Raw genomic sequence first — 21,078 nt, forward strand, 5'->3', positions numbered from 1 at the left:
ACTACGCATACGTTCTGTGACTCTAGAGAACCCTGACTAATACGTAGCCCCAATATGCTCATTGCTTTATCAAGCTAGACTTGGGTGGGATCATTTTTTTGGTGTGCATTTGGTGCCCCATTTAGGATGAATAGATGCTTGTCCATGTCTCCTCAGGGAGAAACCACAAAATACAGATGGAAAATAACACACCAATAATATAACAAATGGCCCAATGTCTAATGTAGGTGGCGGCAGGTTTGTGACTTGAACACTGTCTTGTGCCATCCTAATGTCATTAAACTACCATCAAACTGTCATTCCTTCCTGAATAGTTAATGTAGTCAGACTATCTGTAAATAAAATGTGTGGGCTGAGGGTGTAGCTGGTTGGCGTTAGGCACAGAAAAACAAGCATACAAACAAACAAACACAAACCACCTTGTATGCGTAACTGGAATATTTATTGGGGGTTATATGGCAGAATTCTAAAATGCACAAACTTGGAAGAAACTTTAGGACTAGCCAGTAAGATTTGCTTCTTGCCGGCTCCAAGGAGAACTAATTATACAGTTTTATTTCAATTAAAATGTAACTCCTGATAGAATACATGTAGAAAGAAGGAAGTCAGAGTTTCAGACATTGTGTTGGGAAACAAGGGACCTTCCCACATGATGGCTAATCCAGTCAAAATAATTGGCCACTCTGGTGTAAACACCTGGGAACTCTGGCTTCCCACAATTCTCTCCCCAGCTCACAATGCCCCAAATGTAAGTGACATTGTTGACATCCTTGCAGACCAAGGGGCCTCCAGAGTCCCCCTTGCAGGCATCAATGGACCCATCACTGGTACCTGGGAGAGAGAAAAGCACATTTCCTTCCGTCTGTCAGGACCCTTGCAGCTCTTCCCTGCTTCCCACACCGATGTGCAGAAAGACTTGCACTTTTTTTTTTTATTCGATGTATTCTTTATTTACATTTCAAATGATTTTCCCTTTTCTGGGTCCCCACTCCCCGCAAGTCCCATAAGCCCTTTTCCCTCCCGCTGTTCCTCCATCTACTCCTTCCCACTTCCCTGTTCTGGTATTCCTCTATACTGCTGCACTGAGTCTTTCCAGAACTAGGGGCCAAGACTTGCACTTTTAAAAACCTTTCCTGGCAGGGCTGTCACAGGTCCCTTCTTGGGATTGCAGATTGAGGTGCAGTATAGGAAATAATTTATGAACCTTCCATTTCCCTAAGTTAGCATACTTTTCCTGATTGAGATTTGTGCTTTACACCACTGTGTAAGGAGATTCAGATATAATCTGGAAGAATCAAAGCAGAGTAATAGAATGGGTACCCCAGGCCACCCTCTGGGCACTTACCTGCACACAGCATCTCTTTTTCATAGTAACGATCTGGGTAAAACTGAGAGCAGTTGCCTATTAGGTTAACTTCGCCCCACCTAAGTGAGTAGACTCTTTGGTTATCTATACAAAGTAAGAAAAGAAACATTTAGAAGCCACATAGGAGAAATCTAAATAAAGATTGTCTTAGCTTAGTAAACCATTAAGAAGATAAATGAATGTACTTTATTAATTATTACATATATTAATTATTGAGGATACTTCCTTGGCACACTTAAATCATAGTCTCTTCATATTCCTAGTTTCTAGAATTATCTTCCTAAATTTAAATGAACAGCAAAGGAAGACTATTGAATGTGAGGAGTGAAGTCACAGTCATTTAATAAAGAGCTGACCCTGTGGTGACTGAAGTGTAACCGTCTCCTACTGTCCATAAGGGAATGGCCTGGGAGATTGTGATGGAGCCTTCTCACGTGCATCTTTGATATCTTTTCCTACAACCACAAATTTCCTTGAAATTACCATCAGAATATAGCCTTGAAGACTATATGAATGAAAATATGATGTCAGCATGTACATGCTTTGGCACTTGAGGAAGTACCTCTCTAAGTGACCTGAAGTGATGGACGAGGAGATAGAACTTCCTTCACATTTAAGTCAAGGGGACTTGAACACCTTTGGTCTGTAGAAAGAGAAGGGCCAGGTGCTACAGACTGACAGCCCAAGGTAATGAAGGAAGCATAAGCACCCAGAGACAGGGGGATGGACTGAGGAGCAAGACTTTGTCCCAGGTCCCCTCTTCTGTTTCCCAGCTCCTGCATCTTCTGTAAATGACGCAGTTTTCCATTCAGTCTGTCTGCATCCTCACTATGCAAAGTTCCTCCGTCTCAGCCCTGTGCTGAGCAACACAGGATATGCAACTGGGATCCCCTTTCTACACGTTCTCTCTTGGGGGGGGGGTTTCCATTTGAAATAAAATGGTTTTAATTAGCACTTCTCTAGGTCAAAAAAAGAAGCAAATCTTATTGGCTTCAAGGATGGTCTTCAACACCTAATCCTCCTGTTTGATTATAGGTGTGCACCATCGTGAGAACACATTTAGTTTCTTGGTTTTAGCCCTGGGGATCAAACCCAGGAACTTGAACATGCTAGACAAGCATCCAAGCATTAAGCTGCTTCTCCAGTTTCATGAGGTCCTTCTGATAATGGGGTTCTGAGCTGCAACTCAGGTCAGGCAGCCCGCCCTCACTGGATGGGCACACTCACTTTTCTGTACATGATATTTCTGTGAGCGCTAGACGGATTCCCATGCATTTCTAATCCAGTTTCCAACCCTGGAGGTAAAGCATATACCTTTTTCTCGACCCCATCCAGAGATGATGCATCTGTCATTCGGTTGGAATAGATACGGAGACCACGGGACACAGGCAGGGACGGAATTGGAGAGCTCACATTCTTTCTTACTCCGGCGCTTTTTCATTTCAATCAAAGCTATGTCATTTTGGTAGGTGGCTCCATTATAGTTTTCGTGGACAATAACTCTGCTCACTGCTTGAACTTCCAACTCAGAGTTAGGTTTTAGCCAGTCTAAAAAAGCCGTCCATACTTGATAATTGTGAGATCTGCTGGGTCTGTAAGAGAAATGAACTTTATCAAGAAAAAGATACAGATCTTGATACTTAATCTTTGTACTCTTTCCTTTAAAGGATCTCAGTTTTTGTAATCCTTAGTGATATTGTGATGGTATATATGCTCAGCCCAGGGAGTGGCACTATTAAAGAGCTCTGTTGGAGTAGGCGTGGCTTTGTTGGAGTAGGTGTGCCATTGTGGGTGTGGGCTTTGAAACCCTCATCCTAGCTGCCTAGAAGCCAGTCTTCTGCTAGCAGCCTTCAGATGAAGATGTAAGATGTAGAACTCTCAGCTCCTCCTGCACCTGGCCTGCCTAGACTCGGCCATGCTCCCACCTTGATGATAATGGACTGAACCTCTGAATCTGTAAGCCAGCCCCAATTAAATGTTGTCCCCATAAGAGTTGCTTTGGGCCAGGAGATGGTGGCGCATGCCTTTAATCCCAGCACTTGGGAGGCAGAGGCAGGCGGATTTCTAAGTTCGAGGCCAGCCTGGTCTACAGAGTGAGTTCCAGGACAGCCAGAGCTACACAGAGAAACCCTGTCTCAAAGAGAGAGAGAGAGAGAGAGAGAGAGAGAGAGAGAGAGAGTTGCTTTGGTCATGGTGTCTGTTCACAGCACTAAAACCCTAACTAGATATGAAGATAGATATGAAACTGGAGAATTACATTTATACAGACTAGGATGACTGAGTGGTCAATGGAGAGAGCACGGAGACCCCAGCTCTTCCTGTGATCTCATTGTCTAACCTTTCCAAATAATGAAGTATGTCACAGAATGGACTGTCCATGAGCAAAAATGTGAACATTGAAAATATCTTCTTAAATTATGTCCTCTATATATTATTAAAAATCATCTATAATCACATCCTCATCAAATAGCACAAACTGAATAGAATTTATCTTTCCTTCATAATGGCTCAGACAGTCACAATGCAGTTCAACAGCAATGTCCTAGGAGATAACACAATGTTTGTATGCTTTTACTTACATCTAAGTGTTCCAAGAATGCTGCCATCCATGCTGACTTGGGTTGTATTATAGGTTCAGGGATCATAACTATTCCTTGAAGGTTAGCTCTGTTTATATGGCTTACTGGGCACAGATATAGTGTTTGCCAATGACACAGAGAGGTAATAGCAGAAGTTAGCAAAAGTAGAAAGTGTTTTTTAGAAAACACACATCACTGGATGGGTGGTCACACTGCTGAAGAGAGAGATCCTGTGAGGAGTGAGAGGAGTGAGACAGGCGAAAGGCTCTTAAGAACCTGTCAGGAGGGCTTTGATTAAAAGCATTCGGGGATGATTCCACTGGAAATAAAGGGTAGAGTCGAATCTGAGTAAGGAGCAACATTAAGTAGGTAAGAAAGTCAAGAACAATCATGCCAGGCAGAGGAAAAGATCTATGAAGGCCCTTTGCAGAGGGAGCAGTTGCTTTTGAGCATCTGCAGGAGTCCAGAGTGGGTGCTTCAATGAGCAGGAAGCATTATGGGACTAGTGACAGGAAAGCCAAGTCATATAATAAGCCTTGTATGATGTATACGTGTTGGCAGTTTCATTTCAATGCTCATCTGAGGAGGACCGCAAAACTCTTGAGTTGTTTCTGCTACACAGCGGAGAACAGCCAGGTCGGACCGTGGGTAGACAGGGTGCATGGAGGTCAGGTGATTGGAGGCAAGCCATGCAATATAGATGATAAGGGCAGAGTGAGAGGAAAGGAGATGGGGTTTGAATAGCGAATGGTGAAAAATTAAATATTGAGAATGCCTTGCTGCAGGGAGGCTCAGCGAGGGAAGGAAGGATGACTCTTGTCATCCACATAAAGGGCATTTGTTAACACAGGAAGCACTGGAACAGGGCCACATTTGAGAGAACTGGCCTATCAGGTAGGCCTTGGGCATTGAGAACTCAATCTCTCTCTGTCTCCGTCTCTCTCTCTGTGTCTCTATGTCTCTAGAAAGCTCTCTAAGTGTGTGTGTGTGTGTGTGTGTGTGTGTGTGTCTGTGCTCATGTTCTTTTGTGTTTATGAGTACATGGGGTAAATATATTTGCAGTTGTACACGCATGTGTGTGCATGTAAAGACCAGAGATAGATCTTGGATATTGTTCCTTAGGCATCCCACCTTGTTTGTAGCCAGAGCTCTCATTAGTCTAGAACTCACCAAGGTGACCATGCTAGCCGCCGGTGAGCCCCCAAGGAACTCCCCCCCACCCCCCCACCCCGCCCCCAGTGCTGTATTATAAGCACATGCCACCACACCTGGCTTGAAGTTTTTCTGTAATGTGGGTTCTGCAACTCGAACTCAGGTCTTTGTGCTTGTATAGCTTGTATAGTTGATGTGCTAATCAACTGAACCATCTCTCCAGCTCTCAATGTAATTTTGATATAGCCAGGAGCTATGGATGGATGTTGACTGTAGGTCAGTAGTTGGAGAAAAGGCTCTACTGTAGCTACCATCTTAGTCATCTTAGAGTGAGACTTTGACTACAGATAACTTTAGGAAGAATGAGTCAGAGGAGAAGAGGCTGAACTTTGAGGAACCCTAACTGTTCAGTGTGCTTATCTGCAAAGTGGAAGGAGTCCTAGTGGAAGGAATCCTCAGGACTGCTGCGCATGCTAAACAAGGCAACAAGTGGAAGGGCCCAGACCTAGGCCCAGGTCATAGGAAGTGCTCCCTAAAGGGCACTGCACTCACTCTCAAGTCCAAGCTGAGGCCAGAATCCTTTTGCAAGTTGACCTTGATTTGTCAACCAATCGAGAACTTTGGAGGATTGCAATCCTGTCACTATGATGGGCTGAATTTATTGGATGCATTCTGGGTGTCCTGAATCCCAGTGTAACTGCTTTTGGAGATGGCCCTTTTAATTGGGCAATTAAAGTTAAATGGGGTTGTAAGGGTTGGGTTTTAATCCAGTAAAGCATGGGTCTTCATGGGGATAAAGTGAAATCTCAGAGCTACATGTGTTCAGAGGAAGGGCGCCATGAGAAAAGGACACATGGAAGCCAAGGGACTCCAGGAAAAACCAAGCTGTGCCTTGATCTTCCAGCCTGCAGAAAGGTGAGAAAATAAACCTGTGCTTTTAAAGTCACCCTGTGTGTGGTATTTACCAGCAATGTAATACAACCACTCCCCACTTCTCGTTTGTCACAGGCCAAAGCTGAGTCCACACTAGGTCTACCCCGGTTTTTTGACCCGAGAATTTTAAAACCCTGTCTGTAGTGGTTTGAATAAGAATGGCACTATCAGGAGGTGTGGCCTTGGTGGAGTGGGTGTGGCTTTGTTGGAAGAAGTGTGTCACTGTGGGGGTAGGGTTTGAGAGAGCTTCCTCCTAGCTGCCTGAAAGCCAGTTTTCTCCTGTCTGCCTTTGGATCAAGATGTAGTATTGTCAGCATCTCCAGTCCCACATCTGCCTGGATGCTGCCATGCTCCTGCCTTGATGATAATGGACTGAACCTCTGAACCTGTAAGCCATCCCCAATTAAATGTTGTCCTTTATAAGAGTTGCCTTGGTCATGGTGTCTGTTGACAGCGGTAAAACTCTAACTAAGCCACTGTCAAAGGGATACACAGTATGACTGGTCTTCAGCAGATGGGTTTCCTCTGATTCCTCTGCCACCGGCTCTTTAGTGATTCAAAGTCTGTCAGGAACAGCCTGCTGCACTTCAGGGAGCTTCCCAATAGCAATACTCTACCTCGCACAATGCCTTGCCTTCAAAGCAGCTTTGAGCTAGGCACATGCAAATAATGTATCCAGACTCACAGAGTGAGCCAGCCATGATGGGTCAGTATATCAGATAATTAGCATCGGGCATTTTATTGCCTAGAATGCACATTAAACAGAAAGACAATTGGGAATGCCAGGTTAGGATTACTCCTTCATCAGTGCTCACTCATAAACTCATCCAGACAGATTTGTCCTGGCACAATGCAAATGAGCCAAATAAAATCATACAGAAGTTAAACTCTGCCCTTACCAGAGTTTAGCAAACAGAGGTCTGTCTGTGGAGAACATGGTGGGTTCTGAGGGACCTGGACTGGGTTATAAATATCAGAAACTATTTAACAGATAACATCATAGAACTCAGTTTCTCATACAAGCTTTATCTACCATCTCTGTTATTTATTTCTCGTGTTCCAAGAAATGTAAACCATACTGAAGAAATTCTCACCTGACACAATGTGCAGCCGTCAGAACCCAGCAGCCGCCGATGTAAATGCCCCCACAGGTGATTCTATCTCCATCTTTGATTGCCACCTGCCATGGGTAGTCTCCCTGTGAGAGACATTTGAGTGGTTACTGCTCTACTCCTGGATGGTGTCACCAACAGGTCACTCTAGGACATTTCCACATAAAGTCACAGTCTCCTGAGAGCACACATCCCTTCGCTGTTCTCTGACGCAGGCTGGCCCTTGAAGGTCATGTGATTTTCATGCAGTCTTACCAACTCCGCTGGCTTCCCTCCAATCACTCTTTTCCTACGAGTGTGAGTGTTTCTTTTGACTCCACAGGATAGTTTAGGTAATAAGGACTTTATCCGTTTTCTTTCTTCAAGAAAGGAAGAGATTGTATTATTATTTTCTTGAAACCATTAGCTTGTGGATAGACATTTCTTGGTTCTGTCTATAATATATCCATCTGTCTATCTATCTATCTATCTATCTATCTATCTATCTATCTATCTATCTTGGGGTATGCCTGTCTGCATGTGTGTGTGTGTGTGTGTGTGTGTGTGTGTATGTGTGTGTGATATGTTTACACAGGTATATACATACATGTCTATTTGAGGCCAAAGTTCAACCATCAGATGCCTTCCTCAATCCCTTTCTACCTCATTTTTTGAGATTTTCTCACTAAACATGGGACTTACTAACTGGCTAGGTTGGCTGGCCATGAGCTCCAGTGACCGTGTTGCCTGCCCCCTTGAGCCCAGCAACAGCATTATAGGCATTCACCACCACCAGGCTTTTTACATGGGTGTCGGGATCTGAATTCAGGTCCTCCTACTCGTGAATAGATTATACATGTAATACGTGCATACATATTATATAGTATATGTCAAAGCAGGCCACATTCATTGGCAAGTAGTTTTGGAGATTAAACAATACTGTTTACTTATTGTAAACAAGTATTGGGAAATTCTGGCTCAGTATTAAAATTGACTTGATTTTCTAAAGTGCTGACTAAACCCGGACTTGGGTAGAAAGCTGGCTGAAAGGTTAAACATTTACCAGTCTCTAGTAGATACCACATGTCCAGACATTACTACAATGAGAACTCAGGCTGGGGTATATCTCACATTTTAAACTCCAGAATAATTATTCGGAAAAGTAATAGTGTGTCAACATATATATTAATCCTGAGAGGTCATGTGCCAGGGACCTAGGATCATTGGATCAGCAGGGCTCTAGATGAGTGTGAATGTGTGTGTGTGTGTGTGTGTGTGTGGTGTATTTGTCAATAAAAAACCAACCACAGCAGAGCAAGGCTCAAAGCATGAAGCTGCAAGGGAATGCACAGGAGAGGAACAGGACAGGATGTAGGGTGCTTTCTTTATTCTCTCTCTGCATTTGCCATGTCAGAAAAAGGTCAAGAAATTCATTTGTTCCAATGAGAAAGGGCACTTCCTCCTTATTGATTTGTGCATATCAACAGGAGGTCGGGGGCCCAAGGCAAAGAAGCTGTGAATGAATGTGGAGAGATTTACTTTAGTCTCTCCTCCCCCACAAACTGTGTTGAGGGATGAGTGTGATGATCTTATGTTTGGTTTAGATTCTTGCAATAAGAGAGCCAGCAATGTTCACCAAGTCTTGTGAAACCAGGACGGAAGGAATGTGAAAACAAATGCTATCTTCAGTAGACAAAATGGTGTGTGTGTGTGTGTGTGTGTGTGTGTGTGTGTGTGTGTGTGTGAAAATCCCTCTCAGCTGGCTTTTGTAGATTGGAGATACAAATGTTGTACTCAGTGATTTATTTAGAAAATTGTTTACTAATTTGAAGCTGTAGAAATTAGAAGTTAGTATCATGTGAATTTCACTTAAAAAAAAAAACAAAATCAACTGTTTTATTATCAAAGAAGATAAACTTAAATAGTCAATAAAATCCATGTAGTCAAGATCAAAAGCCAGCCTTGCTACCGGTAATGGATTACTACCTTGTCATGGACTCACATCTAACTCAGTTTCGCTCTTGGTGTACAACTGTCCAGGATATAGGGCTTTGGGGCTCCCTGTTACTGTGATTCATGACTGATAAAGGACAGATTTTTCTAATGTACTTTACTAATGTACATTACTTTCCATTTCAGAAGATGTTTGAAATCTAGTTGTTGTTGACAACACTAAACTGACTAAGCTCTTATCTGTTAGGAAAAACTTTATGTGGAACTATGGAAAAGTGTCACTTCAGAATCAGTCATTTTTAACTAACCTGGCTTTAAAAGCCACTCTCGAGAATAATATGAGCTTGCTTTTCTTAAAAGCAATGGGGAAGGAGAAAGAAACTGTTACTTAAAAAAAAATAAACTTAAACCTATGTCAAAGTTAATTTTTACTTGAATTGACTATATATACACAATACTATCTGATATAGTATTTGTGTATATTATACACACGTTATACACATACTTGGTATTAAAATGTTGGCTGAAATCAGTGAACTACTAGTAAAAAAAAAAATAGTTAACTCACCTATGTCCATATCAGGAGTCAACATTTCTATTTCTTCAGTTTCGATTTCAGTTTCTCCTCCTGTGATAAAACAATAGAAAAGCCATGTGGTTGATGTTATACATCTAGACAAAATCCAATCACTAAAACGATTCAGCGCTGATCATTTTAAGTATCGCCCTCTTCTTTTGTATGGTATCTGGTTTCCTTCCTATAGTTGGGCAACTGTAGAGAAGCAGGTGAACTCTGTAGAAATCCCTGCGGGTGTTGGTACAAGAGTGCTGAGACTCAAGTCCTGCAGACCAAACACTCAGATCAGGGAAGAAAGAGAGCTTCTCCACTACTCTCTTCACTTCCATGTAAAGAGCTCTTTACATGATGAACAGAGCAACCACTATCCCTGACCATGGAGTCCAGGTGGGCATTAAAAAGCCACCGTATACTGCACATCATAAGGTGCCTCCCTCAGGGGCTATGCAACTAGAGATGTCCTCATGATTTTCTTATAGGAATGGCTAGCTAGCATTATGGTCTGGCATGCAAAAATCAAAGAAAAGAAGACACCCTGATTCCTTGCTTACATCTCTACGGACCTTTCTACCATGACATCCCAGGACACAGTGGCAGACAGGATCATAATCCCTATGGCCCGGAGGTCCACAGATAGATCTCTACCAACATGCTCCTCTGCTTGTGGTGAGGAGATAGCTGGGGATAGAGCAGACCAGTCTAGCAACTTCACTTTGAGACAGTGGTCTTGGATTTTGTTCCTAGATTTCTCCAGTTCTCTCTGGAATAGACATATAGGGCTCTGTTATGTCACATGCCAAAGATGTGTTCCAGGGTATGAAGGACTCTGCTCAGAGGTACTCACACAAGTACATGTATGGATCAGAGATGAATAAAATATACCATGAAATGCCCAACATAAGCAAGTAGGGACGGTCCAGTGCAGCTGAAGTGTTCTGGGCATTAGAAGAGTATGAAACAGCCAGGCAGTGGTGGCACATGCCTGTAATCCCAGCACTCTGGGAGGCAGAGGCAGGTGGATTTCTGAGTTCGAGGCCAGCCTGGTCTATAGAGTGAGTTCCAGGACAGCCAGGGCTACACAGAGTAACCCTGTCTCCAAAAAAAAAAAAAAAAAAAAAAAAAAAAAAAAAAAAAAAAATCCAAAAAACCAAGAAGAAGGAGGAGGAGGAGAAGAAGAAGAGTATAAAACTTGGAAAACACAGGCATAGGAAAAATGGTTGATGTCCTTGGTAATATAAAAACTAAAGATTTCAATTTTGTTACATTTATTTTTTGTACACTTGTATGTATTGTGTGGGTGTGTGTATAAACACATGTGTGGAAGTCAGAGGACAACTTCAAGCCTTCCACTAAGTTCCTGGGGATTAGAATCAAGTAGAAGTGATGGTTACCTCTATCTACTAACCCATTTTCCTCACCAAAAAATTAAGACTTTCTTTTCAACAGATTTTTTATCATGGATGGAGTCAATAGATGGGTGACAGAATGGAGATGATGCTGTGATGTCTAAAACTGACAAAGGATTAACATCTAGACTGTGAAGGGGACTCCTGCAAATCAGTAGGAGAGGAGACTACGATGAAAGAAATCTAATATAAAGCCAAGGGTGTGTGAGTGGTGAGAAGATGTAAACAAGTGAAGAAAAGCACAGGCAGGAGGAAGAACCCTCGCAGAACAGCCAACCGCGAATCCGACCCCAGCCATTGTCTGTTATCAGTGTCTGGATGAATAATGAACAGCGCCATCACATGGCCGTGGGCCGCCAGCGCAGTGTAAGGATGGATAGCGTTCCATGTGTGTGGGTGAGGAGAAAGGGCAGACAGGGGCGCCAGATGTGAGAACTGGTACGTAGTTCTGACAAAGAAAATTCGGGTGTGACTTGCCAATTAGAGAATTGTTTACCCCAAGACTTACGCTCTCGCTAAGGAGATGTTTCAAAGGAGTTCATACATCTGGAAAAGATGTTGATCACAGTGTGCTAGCAGACTGATAAGTCTACTGCTCAAAAGATTGAGCAAACTGAGAAAGTCGAACGTATTTTAGGAAGCAGCTAAGAGCAACAGAGTAGACAAACACACAGCAACACAGACAGAGTAGACAAACACACAGCAACACAGACAGAGTAGACAAACACACAGCAACACAGACAGAGTAGACAAACACACAGCAACACAGACAGAGCCTTCAAACACAATGCTTCGGAAAAGGAAGATAAAAGGAAACATGAGATTTCCAACACGATGAAAGATCTGTGTTCGCGAGATCACACGTGAGCAGAGCAGCACACACACACTCAACCACACAGTAATGGCCACCAGGAAAACGGGATTAAGAAACAGGAGTAAGAGATGAGCTGGTCAGGCCTAGAAAAACCCAGTGATGATCACAGAAACAGAGCTGAGCGGTGCCATTAATCACTCCCTGTCCCATCACCGGGCTGAGCCTCTGAACTCATACGCCAGCCTCAGTTAAATGTTGTCCTTTATAAGAGTTGCCTTGGTCATGGTGTCTCTTCACAGCAATGCAAACCACAAGTAAGACACCCAGTTTTTAAAATCAAAATATGAAATGTGTTATACTTCATCTGCTGTCAATTTCATTAAAAACTTGGTTTTGAGAAAAAGAAATAAAGAAGACAAGGAAGGTGTCGAGCAAAGGTGACGTGTGGAGAAGCACGCACTGTGGGTGGTTTTCCCATTGGTGTGACTGAAAGTTTGTCACAATGAACACAGGCTTCTGCCAGCTAAACTAACAAGAAAACCTGGGTCTTGCTTGTACAAAGCTCAGATCATACTCAATTCACATACAACAGAGAAAGACAATTATCACCTATATTTTTGCAATATCCCAAGATATAAAAGCTTACCTTGATCTGATCGTGCAAGGCCTGAAGAGAAACAAAACACAAAAGCAGAGTTTTACCACAGGGAAAAATAGCCTTTAACTGTGGGAAAAAATAAAACTTACACCATGTTATTATACCCCGAAGAAGAATTATAAGGTTTTCTATTAAAAAAATGGACTTACCTTTATGAATTCTACCCTGTCTGTCTTCTAAAAACAAAACAAAACATTGTCACAAAGAGATTATTTTTATTTAAATAAAATACTCTTAAATCATTAATATTTCAGAAACAGTGTAACAACTTAAGATGAATAGCAACAAAGTGTTCAAAAGGAGTCAAGGGGCTGGCAAGATGGCGGGCAAGCCCTAGAGAGGGCAAGCCCTAGAGAGCAAGCCACACAAAGCGAGTCATTGAGCAGCACCCTTCCAGGGCTTCTACCAGTGGGTTTCTGCTTTGACTTTCCTCGGGGATGGAGTGTGGTCTGAGAACCCACACTCCTGGACTTAACCTTTTCCTTCCCGAGTTGTTTTTGTTCACGGTGCTTTATCACAGCATTAGAAACCCCAACTATGGCAGACAACTTCTAAGAGGTAAATGTGATGCGAACTTGCCTTGATTCAGTGACTTTGCTGTGGTCACTTGATAGTCAGTGGACGCAGTGATGCCACATCTCAGCTCTCACTGGCCTAGGCACTCCCTCTAAAGGGGGGCAATTGAAGTAGTAACATTTCCCTACATATTTAAATATATACAAGAAATCTGTGGGAAAATAAGCTTTGTGTTGTATGTAGTTACTCTATTGCAGATTTATGTCCCTAGAAACTAACAATTTGTATCCCTTAATCTTTAGATGTTAAATTGGAGAGGAAAGGAAACAGGAGGAAGAGGTGAGGGAAAGGCTCAGACATTTCTTTGGCAAGGAAACTGTGTCGCATCAGTGGCAGCCTGGCTTACTTACCCTTCTTCCTGTAACCTTTTCCTTTCTTCCTTTCTTTACTAACTGAAATAAATTTAATAAAAATAAAAGTGCTTTACTAAAGAGGAAATTTCTGGTTTCTTTAGAAATTCAGTTGTGTCATGCGATGTTTTTCTGGAAGCTGTCTTGTGAGAGGATGTTCTGCTGAAGCAGACATGTAGGAGGGTGTGTGGTGTTTAGAAAGACTATACATACAATCCCACAGACGATGCGAGGAGACTCTTGTGTTTCCAGGCCTTGCAGAGCCTCACAGGTCTTTGCTAGTCTTTACTTCTGGGGCACTCAGGCTGGTTCTTGCTGCTTCTGCTCATCATGCCAAGCTGGTGAAACCATGAGGTTTCTGCTCTATTGTGCCACTGCTACTGATTTGTGTTTGCTGTTTGCTATTGGACTGGATTGCTAATATTCTAACAACAAAGACTAGAATTGCTCCAAAGAGCTACTTCTAAACAGGTCCACACCCCCCTCTTCCTATTAACCTTCCTCTGCTACCTCTGGTCAGAGGACTAGAAGGGAGGTTGATCCATTTAAGAACCCTGATTAAAGGGCTGGAGAGGCGGACCAACACTTAAGAGCACTGGCTGCTCTTCTAAAGGTCCTGAGCTCAATTCTCTGCAAGCACATGGTGGCTCACAACCATCTGTAATGGGATCAGATGCTCTCTTCTGGTGTGTCTGAAGACAGCTACAGTGTATTCATATAAATAAAATAAATAAATTTTAGGAAAATAACCCTAATTAAAGTAGGTTTTGAAAAATCTAAGCCTGCACTTTACCCCAGCTGTTCAGGTGCTCTTTAAAGGAAATGGTTTAATCTGATATCTTTAAAAGGATTTTAAAATATATTTTTAGTAAAAATAATTTTTCACATGTCATATTTTGATCATGGGTTCCCTCCCCAAACTCACCTAAGATCCTCCTCAACCACCCAACTCTGTGCTATTTTTTTTGTTTCCCTCTCTCTTTAGGAAACAGGAAAGCAAACATAAAAGCAAGCCAGAATTAAAACACACACACACACACACACACACACACACACACAGGAAGAAAAAAATATGTCTTAAGAATTAATCGTTTCAGTTTCCTTCCTGGTTGCTGTGATAAACTCCCTGAGAAAAGCAAGTTGGAGCTGAAAGGGTTAATTTTAGCTCACGACTGCAGGTTCCAGTCCACCATAGCAGGGGAGACCTTTAAGCTATGAGCACATGAAGGAACTGGCCATATCAGATCTATAATCAGGAACAGAGAGGAATCAATGCATGCGTGCCTGTACTCGGCTCTCTTTGACCTCCTCTTACATGGTTCAGAACTGCCTGCCTGAGGAATGCAGCCACCTACAGTGGGCAGGTCTCTCCTCTCACTGTGGTCGTGCTAATCCCTCACAGACATGTCCACAAACCAACCCTCTCTAGACAATTCCTCACTGTGTCCTGTTGACAAGTAAATCTGTCACATTGATATTAATGGGAAATTACAAGTCTAATACTAGAATATCAAATAATGTCCAAACACAGTGTCAGTCCATTCACCTATGTTCAACATTCACTCCTTTCACATGAGAAACTTGTCCTAGGACATTAGAATACAAAAACAGATGGATTCTACTGGAAAGGTAAACACTGCTGATAGACATAAGTATAAAGCCCATGGGAAACAGTTATGAGTACTTCAATGGATGCTGGAGCTACCTGGCTCCATTCTAGAGTTTACTGTACCTATGGCTTCCTAGCTCATGCTCCAGGACAGCGTGGCAACAGCCTGGAGTCTGCCGTGGTGAGCGCAGAAATGGCAAAAGCCATCCGTCAGGTTTCCCTTCTCCCTCCAGAAGCAGATTGTCAACATTTACAGGCATAGCACTGGAGGAGTTCCAGAAATAGGGAGGGCATCCTGTTCCTCCCACTGCTTTCCTCATCCCCACAGACAACACTCCAGCCTTCATCCTTCTGGCCAGCACCCTCGAAAGTCACCCTTCACTGCTCATTTTCTTCCAATCCTTCTAACCAGTGGCAAACCTACAAAATATATCCAGAATCTAGGATATATTCATACACATATACATACCATGCATGATATGTATGTTTGAAAATATCACAGTGAAACTTATTTTGTATGCTAACTATAAAAATGAATTATGTTTAACTTTTAAGGTGCATCACACGTATTTATTTACTTGGGAGGTTGTGTTATGACATACGTGTGATGTACATGTGGAGGTTACAGAACAGCTTAACGGTTCTCGTCTTCCATCGTGTGGGTCCCAAAGATTGAATTCAGGTGGCTAAGCTTAGCAGCAAGAACCTTTTACCTATGGAGCCATCCTACCATTCCATAAATTTAATTTTAAATGAATCAAAATGCGCGCATAGACACACAGACACACAGAGACATTTCATACTCAGGGTGCAATAATGGAGTAGAGCGGCCGCAGACTTGTGGATTACCTTCACAGCCACTCTCGTCTTCGCCGGTGATGCAGTCCACCTCGCCATTACACTTGTAATGGTTTGGAATGCAAACTCCTGACTTACACAGGAAAGCTTGACCTCGGCAACCTGTGTTATAACAAGGAGAAGTTATTTCCACTATTTATCTCAGAGAGGTAGGGGCCAAGGCAACAGCTCAAAGGTAGCACACCTGTATAGCATGTACAGGCCCTGGGTTCAATCCCCAGCACACAAACACCATATGCACACCACACACACACACACACATGAAATGAGAGCTTATATTTAGAAATGGAGCTGTCTAGACACTTTTAGCCAAAGTGATAAATGTGGTGGATTTGAAAGATGGATTTATCCCTACCTTTGCAACACAGCTCATCACTTTGATCTCCACAGTCATTGACACCATTGCAGGCTTTCTCCTGAGGAATGTACTTCCCATTCACACACTGGAAGGACTGACTTGTTGGGAAATCTGAAAAGCAGGGATTATCTTCATGAACTTTATTTATGGTGAGGTGGTGTAACATCTGTAACACATTACAGGAATAACTTAAGATAAAAATGTGACCCTGGAAATGATATAAATGAGTGGGCATAGCGGTTCATTCCTCTAGTTGTAACACCCTAGAGGCTCAGACAGAGGGATCACTGCACACCCAAGGGCAGCCTGAACTAAATAACAAGATCGCATTAGAACCTGCTTGTGATGGTTTGAATAAGAATGGCTCTCATAGGCTCATATAGTTGAATGTTGGTCACTAGGGAGTAGAATTGTTTAAAAGGATTAGAAGGATTGGGTGTGACCTTGTTGGAGGAAGTGTGTCACTGGGGTTAGGTTTTAAGGATTCAACATCTCAAAGCAAGACCACTGTCTGTCTGTCTGTCTGTCTGTCTGTCTGTCTGTCTCTGGCTACAGATCAGGATGTTGCTCTCAGCTCCTTCTCTTACACCATGCCTCCATACTGCCATGTTCCCTACCATGATGATAATGGACTAAACTTCTGACCTGTAAGCCAGCCCTTAATCAAATATTTTCCTTTATGCGTGTTTCCTTTGTCATGGTGTCTCTTCACAGAAATAAAATTAGCAACTAAGACATTACTAAATATTGTTTGCTAAATGGTCATAGTGTCCAACTGCCTTCCAAACATCTGTGTTTATATCTATAGACTAGTGTGACTTGCCTTGGGGTAGAGATGCCCTTTTATGCTGGGTGAAGGGCATAGATGAAAGTCAAGACATACACACATGTCTGGTCAATGTGCTGAGAAGACAAGTGAGTACCCAGTGCTCAGCCAGAAACAAATCCTATCTATATCACCTTGTCTGAGGCCCAGGGACCATTGTGGAAGAGGAGGGTGGAAAGAATGTCAGAGCTGAAGAACAGGAAGAGTGCTGGGAAATCCTTCTTGCCATTTGCAAAAGACAGATGCTTGAATACATGCACCAGGCCTGAACAAGACAGAATCCTTCAACATTTCATCATGGTCAGTAGAGGTGCCCACAAGGCCCCAGTCCCTTCCTGAGGAATTACCAGCAATGTGCATATGTGTGGTTCTTCTTCAGTGATTTAGGCACAGGTGAGGTGCTCATGCTCCAAAAAATATATCTCCTTACATATGCTTATACAAACAGTCATAATCAAACTCCCAGGGGCCGGGGAGGACAGCTGGGCATGGTGGTAGGTACATGTCTTTAGCCCCAGCACTGAGGAGGCAGGGGCAGGCAGATCTCTGTGTATTCAGGGCCAGCCTGGTCTACAAAAGGAGTTCTTAAACACCCAGGGCTACATAGTAAGACCCTGTACCAAAAAAAAACCAAAAAAAACCCAAAACAAAAAAAAGTAATGAAAACAAAAGGTTCACATGGAAGCAGCAAAAATAGAGGTTACTAGCAGGTAATTTATTTATGTAATATATGTAATATAATAATGTATATAATATATACATGTATGATTATTAAAACTAAACACTAACACAAATAAATATTCTGAAGATAAAAATCATTAAATGTATTGGTTGCTAGGACAGAAGACTCAGCCTAGAGCATCTCTTGATATGGGAACTACTATTTTCCCTTTATTGTTTTGCTCCAGCACTAACCCAGCCTTTGGTCTTTGAACACACATGGGCCAGAACACTTACATGTTCTTTGATTTTCTTAGTACTGGAAAAGATATGATTCTGGTCCTTGTCCTCATACATATGGCAAAATATTTCTAAGTTAGGAGAGAGGAGCAATGTGACTGTGATTTCTGGGGAAACTGAGGCAACAGGGTGATCACTTAAACATTTTTAAGAAATATGCATAATGTACATAAAACTGAATGCTCAAAAGAGCTGCGGAGATGCCTGTGTTTACGGAACTTATCTGCTGTGGTTATCTGATTCCTCATGTTCCGGAAGCAGAGAGGAGGCAGATCATTTCCTTTCACACAGGAACCTGGATAGCAGGCTTTGAGTGGCAAAGAAAGGACAGCGAGGGCCCCAAATATAAGTTCTAAACCTCAAAACTTAACAGGGCTATCACTGTCTCCTTGACAACCGCACAACCATCATTGCCTATCTATAGGCTCTTATGAACGAGTGATCTTGATGGGAGCACTCTACCAACCTGCATCCTGTGTGTAACACACTACACCCGCCAAGCCATGGGGAGTCTTAGTTCTCCTCTTGGTGAAGGTACACTCCGCCAAACTGCTCTCTACTCCCCGGCAACGTACATGCAGGCATTCCGTGGCGTTTATTTGGAGATTTACAGGTATATTAAACCGTCCTTGTATGTTACGAACACCCCTGTAAACAGAATGAGTGAAGAGTGGATAGAAGAATAATTCAACTTTGTGTTTGTAATCTTATCACAGGAAGTAAGGCTCTACAGAAAAACTTTCCTCAAATGATTTAAAGACCGTAGAAGACACTAATATTGTCCTCCTCTCTGCCTTAAGATCTTCACTTGAGCCTGAACACCTCTGGGGGTTGGGAAAGAGTAATTAAAATAATCTATTTCAACCAACCAGTCAGGGTTGAAAACACAGAAAACATTCCAGGAGTATTGTTTTCCCGATTTTATTAAGGAGAAATGCTTCCTTTCATTTTGATGTTTTCTTCCCATCAGAGAACGTCATTCCTGACTTCTCCTTAACATGCTATTTGTTCCTTCAAAGAGACAGTGAGTTGTATTGATCAGAAGATTCTGGAAGTATACATCAGTAAATGTCAGTACAGAAATATTTTCCATTTTTCTTTCTTTCTTTCTTTTTTTTTAAAGATTTATTTATTTTATACATGTGAGTACACTGTCTCTGTCTTCAGACACACACACCAGAAGAGAGCATCAGATCCCATCACAGATGGTTGTGAGCCACCATGTGGTTGCTGGGAATTGAACTCAGGACCTCTGGAAGAGCAGTGCTCTTGACCCCTGAGACATCTCTCTAGCCCCCCATCTTTTCTTTTGAGAAGCCTTCAAACCTGCTCCTGCTTTGGAAGCCTTACGTGGTTGATCTCATTATTGCTTAAGACTTGGGAAGTCAACTTGTTTGAACTCTTAACAGTTTCATTTGGCTTTTACAATAAACTATATCTTTGATTTAACCATGATAATATTAAGGCTGTATTTTGGCATCTCTTTGGAGATTAATTTTTGTTGTCAATTTTAACATTCTCTTTAGGAAAGCACACTGCTGGCTGTGTCTGTGATAAGGAACATATCCAGAGAGAAGTAGTTCATCATGGCTCTGACCTAATGAATTATTCAATCTTTTGGTGTGTTCATAATATGATAGTCTTATTTGGGATGCCAAGTGGGTGGAGTCTTGTTAGAGCAAGTAGGTCAGTAGGGCATATACTTGGGGGGCCACATCTTGTCTCTGGCTCCTTTGGGTCTGTTTGTTTCTTGTCTACCATGAGAATCCTTTTGCTACACGTTTTTATCAGTATGACAATCTGCCTCACCTCAGACCTAGGAATAATGGTCTGACAGAGGGAGCCCTCTGGAACTGAGAGGCAAAAATATACATATTTTTCTGTTGTTAGGTTTCTCTCCAACACAGTTATTGCCAGTACAGTGCAAAATGTACTGGCAATATAATATCATTCTTTGACTTTTCAGTTTGTTCAAAATGTGTGATGAGAACCTTTCCTGTTTTCCCTACAGCCCAGAAATAATGACTCGCAGCGAGCCGTTATTCTAGGATATCCAGTTGTTTCTGGCTTCTCTTCAGGGGTAAATGGATGAAAATGAAAAGTCGAGCAAAGATGCATCAGAAATGAAAGCAGAAATGAAATACTAATTTAATATAAGTAATAGATTAACTAGAATGAAAGGCAAAAAGAGAACACAAGAGGATATTTCTAGTTTCTCTGAGTCCATAATGAAAATACAGGATAATCATACAAAAAAAAAAGCCACTGGGGGCAATTTGAGAATTAAAGACTACAAAAATTCACATGTAAAATTATAGAAAATGTGATAAATGGGGTTGGGCTGTATGTTTGGTGAGCATGCACAGCGCATTGGATTCATTTCCAACACTGCGTCTGCTAGGTGTGGCAGACATAAATCGAAGGTCATCCTTGGCTCCAGGGTGAGTTTGAGCCTAGCCTGGACTAAATGAGACCCTGCCTCAGAAACAAAGCAGATATATTAAATGCCAGTGATCCTCACTGGCTGAAATCAGAGAAGTCTGTCCATGAACTTAGGCAATTCATGGGAAAATGAAAAAATACCAAGGAATTAAAGACCAAGACTTCACTACTTGGTGGAAATGACAGGTTGCAGGTGACAAAAACTGTGAAAAATCACAAGTATGCTGCAGCTCACCCAAATTTGAAAGGCCCACCCGTGAACTCAGCAGTTTGGCTCCCTGCACAACAGCTATACAGGATCAAGCCAGTAAAACAAATCCCGAGTGTGTGTGGGGGTGAGGGTGTGTGTGTGTGTGTGTGTGTGTGTGTGTGTGTGTGTGTAGGGTGGACTCAGGAGGTCTGGCCCCCAGAAGGAGCTGTTGGCAATTGGAGGGGGAGTCATTTTTCTTTGGGGGTGTGGCCACGATTCCTGCTCCAGTGACTGGCTCTCCACCAGTGCAATACTGTCAGCATTGAAAGGACTCAGAGGGTTATAAAAAGTGAGAGGGAAAAAAAGAAAAGGAAAAGGAA

At 42.4% G+C, this 21,078-nt stretch overlaps 1 protein-coding gene across 2 annotated transcripts in view; it reads right to left on the reverse strand.

Annotated features, from left to right (window-relative positions):
• Window positions 1-420: 420 nt before the first annotated feature.
• Cfi (complement factor I) overlaps window positions 421-21,078 on the reverse strand; it is a 37,354-nt gene continuing 16,696 nt past the window's right edge. Inside the window, exons 4-15 of one of the 2 annotated variants that reach the window (XM_052179255.1) lie at window positions 18,533-18,714; window positions 16,278-16,391; window positions 15,914-16,024; window positions 13,456-13,497; window positions 12,679-12,705; window positions 12,518-12,538; window positions 9,643-9,702; window positions 7,398-7,501; window positions 7,125-7,228; window positions 2,681-2,958; window positions 1,346-1,450; window positions 421-831 (exon numbers count right to left, since the gene is read on the reverse strand). In XM_052179255.1, coding sequence (XP_052035215.1) covers window positions 614-831; window positions 1,346-1,450; window positions 2,681-2,958; window positions 7,125-7,228; window positions 7,398-7,501; window positions 9,643-9,702; window positions 12,518-12,538; window positions 12,679-12,705; window positions 13,456-13,497; window positions 15,914-16,024; window positions 16,278-16,391; window positions 18,533-18,714 — 1,366 coding nt within the window. In that variant the 3' untranslated portion in view covers window positions 421-613. The remainder of the gene's footprint in view (window positions 832-1,345; window positions 1,451-2,680; window positions 2,959-7,124; window positions 7,229-7,397; window positions 7,502-9,642; window positions 9,703-12,517; window positions 12,539-12,678; window positions 12,706-13,455; window positions 13,498-15,913; window positions 16,025-16,277; window positions 16,392-18,532; window positions 18,715-21,078) is intronic. The other variant, XM_052179256.1, reaches the window with a different exon arrangement.

This window comes from Apodemus sylvaticus, chromosome 4 (genome assembly GCF_947179515.1).
Source record: "Apodemus sylvaticus chromosome 4, mApoSyl1.1, whole genome shotgun sequence".
Lineage (NCBI taxonomy): Eukaryota > Metazoa > Chordata > Mammalia > Rodentia > Muridae > Apodemus > Apodemus sylvaticus.